The sequence below is a fragment of the Gavialis gangeticus genome, unplaced genomic scaffold, assembly GCF_001723915.1.
Source record: "Gavialis gangeticus isolate Ggan-Ray unplaced genomic scaffold, GavGan_comp1, whole genome shotgun sequence".
In the NCBI taxonomy this organism is placed as follows: Eukaryota; Metazoa; Chordata; order Crocodylia; family Gavialidae; genus Gavialis; species Gavialis gangeticus.
Genome location: NW_017729015.1, coordinates 11,538,223 through 11,540,464, shown reverse-complemented (window position 1 = coordinate 11,540,464; position 2,242 = coordinate 11,538,223). Strand labels below are relative to the sequence as shown.

The following is a 2,242-nucleotide window of genomic DNA, read 5'->3' as shown; positions in this document are numbered from 1 at the left end:
AGGTAACTGAACCCCCTGGCCACATGGCACCCTATAGTATATAGCTCCATACAGCCCCTCGGGCAGACTTTGCCCAGGGGAAGGTACCCTGAAGACCCCATTACAGGGACCCCATGTGAGCACTGGAGCAAGGTGGATGCCCCGCAGTGATGATCCTCACCAGACCACAGCTGCACAGAGTGAGGAGACAAGGCCGAGAGCTCTGAGCAGAAAACGAGTTTTATCCACACACTCACATAGGTATTTCCAGGGATCCTGTGCCCTCCTCCTGGTAGAGAATGAGCCCAGCCTTGGGCATAACACCACATGGTAATTCCTGCTGGCACTGACAGCCCCATGGGGTTGGAGACCTCATCATGACCAGGCTGATGGGTGGGTGAGGAGGCACTGCCATCTGCGGGTGTCTGCCCAAGCCGGGTTTAAAGTGGAGGAGCCAGAGAGGCAGGAGGGTGAATGTGGCAGCCAGCTCCAAAGAGCTGCTAAGCCAGCGAGGAGAGCACCCCAATGGGCCATGACTTCCCTCTGCCACCACAACAGCTTGAGAGGCCTTTCTCTGGACCACAGCATGAAGGGGATGCAAAGGCAGCACTTCCAAAATCCCACCCCAGGCAAAGCAGAGGCCAAGGCAATGTCTGCCAGGAGGGCCAGGGTGCACTGGGAGCAGCTTCTCACCATGTTGGCATCACGTGAAGGGCAGTTCAGACTCCTCTGCTCCCTGATAACTTCCCACCATGCAGCTGGCTGGTGGGAAGGACCACAGCCATGGGGAACTGATTCCCACCAAGATGTTGCCCAACATCCAGTGAGGCAGGAGGGATCCTGTTGCCAGGTGAGCAGGTCTGCTCAGAAGAGCTCATGGAGTAAGCTTGGTGACTTGGAGCATGGCTGAGAGATGCTGGCATCAAGGCAAGTGCAGGGCCAGGGGTTCAGCAGCGACCCTGCCCCAGCCCACCTGCAGCCCTGCCTATGAGGAGGTGAAGGAGGAGGACCTGACAGGGGGCACAGGCCTCTCCGGTGCGGACGGAGGCAGGGGCAGGCAGCGGAGGATCTTGCGCGCTGTCTGCCAGAGGTCGTCCCGGAAGCGCTTGATGGAGAAGCAGTAGATCAGTGGGTCAGTGCAGCTGTTGAGGCTGAGCAAGGCCACGCTCAGAGTGTGCAGGTTGTCCAAGGCAGAGGGCGGGCGGCAGTGAGGGGCCCCGGCATGGCTGTGCATCCAGGGCACCAAGATGAAGTGATAGGGGGCCACACAGACCAGAAACACCAGCAACATGCCCAGCACCATGGCACGGGCCAGCCGGCGGTGGGCACCTTGGGAAGCAGTGGTACTGTCTGAGAGGGACCTCATGATAGAAACATAGCTACCCATCACCACCAGGAAGGAGAGGATGAAGAGCGCCACCATTACACAGGCGTAGCTCCGCTGCCCCGCGTACTGTTCGAAGCACTGAACGCGCCGCGTGCCCATGGGGAAGGTCTGCTGGACCACCACAGAGGGCAGGACCGAGCACAAGCACAGCAGCCAGGTCACCATGCAGGCCACCAGGGCCCCGCAGCGCCGGTTCAGCACCAGGTCCAGCCTGGCCACGCGGACGGTGCAGTAGCGGTCCACGCTGATGAGGGTCATGAAGATGATGGCACTGTAAGTGGCCAGGAAGTAGGCAGCCCCAGCCACACGGCAGGCTGCCTCTGAGAGCACCCAGTGCCCCCCGGCAAAGTAGTAGGGGATCCAGAGGGGCAGCGTGAGATTGAAGAGGATGTCGGCCAGTGTGAGGTTGATGAGGTAGATGCGGATGGCCTTCTTCACCTTGCTGCTCTGAAGGAAGACCAGCAGGGCCATCAGGTTGCCCGGCAGCCCCACGCACAGCACCAGGCAGTACACCAGGGGCACCAGCAGGAACTGCATTGGGTCCCTGGGCTCGCATGCCTCAGGGTCCTCGGGCACCTCCAGACCTGCTAGCCCATCCACTGAGCCGTTCATCGTGGGGCCCCTGGAAGAGAAGGGGGCAGGGTCAGAGGGGGAAGGGTCGGCAGGGGATGAGTCTGCCAAAGGGAGCTAGAGCCCTGAGGAGGGGAGCAGACAGAGAGTGAGCGCCCCAGTAAAGCTGTGCCAGCTGCTAAGGGATTGGGGAGCCAGCCTGATCCCTCACCCTGAAGAGCTGTGTGGCTCCCATACACAGCCCCCTGCCTCTGCCTCAATGCACACTCCTCCACCTGTCCATCCCATGCCCGCCCCTGTGTGCAT

General features: G+C 61.0%; 1 protein-coding gene across 1 annotated transcript; it reads right to left on the bottom strand.

The window, feature by feature from the left end:
* Nucleotides 1-228: 228 nt before the first annotated feature.
* On the bottom strand, nucleotides 229-2,010 carry LOC109294253 (platelet-activating factor receptor-like). Its single transcript, XM_019512561.1, has one exon. The coding sequence runs from the start codon at nucleotides 1,976-1,978 to the stop codon at nucleotides 965-967; it is 1,014 nt and encodes a 337-aa protein (XP_019368106.1). The 5' UTR covers nucleotides 1,979-2,010; the 3' UTR covers nucleotides 229-964.
* Nucleotides 2,011-2,242: the final 232 nt, after the last annotated feature.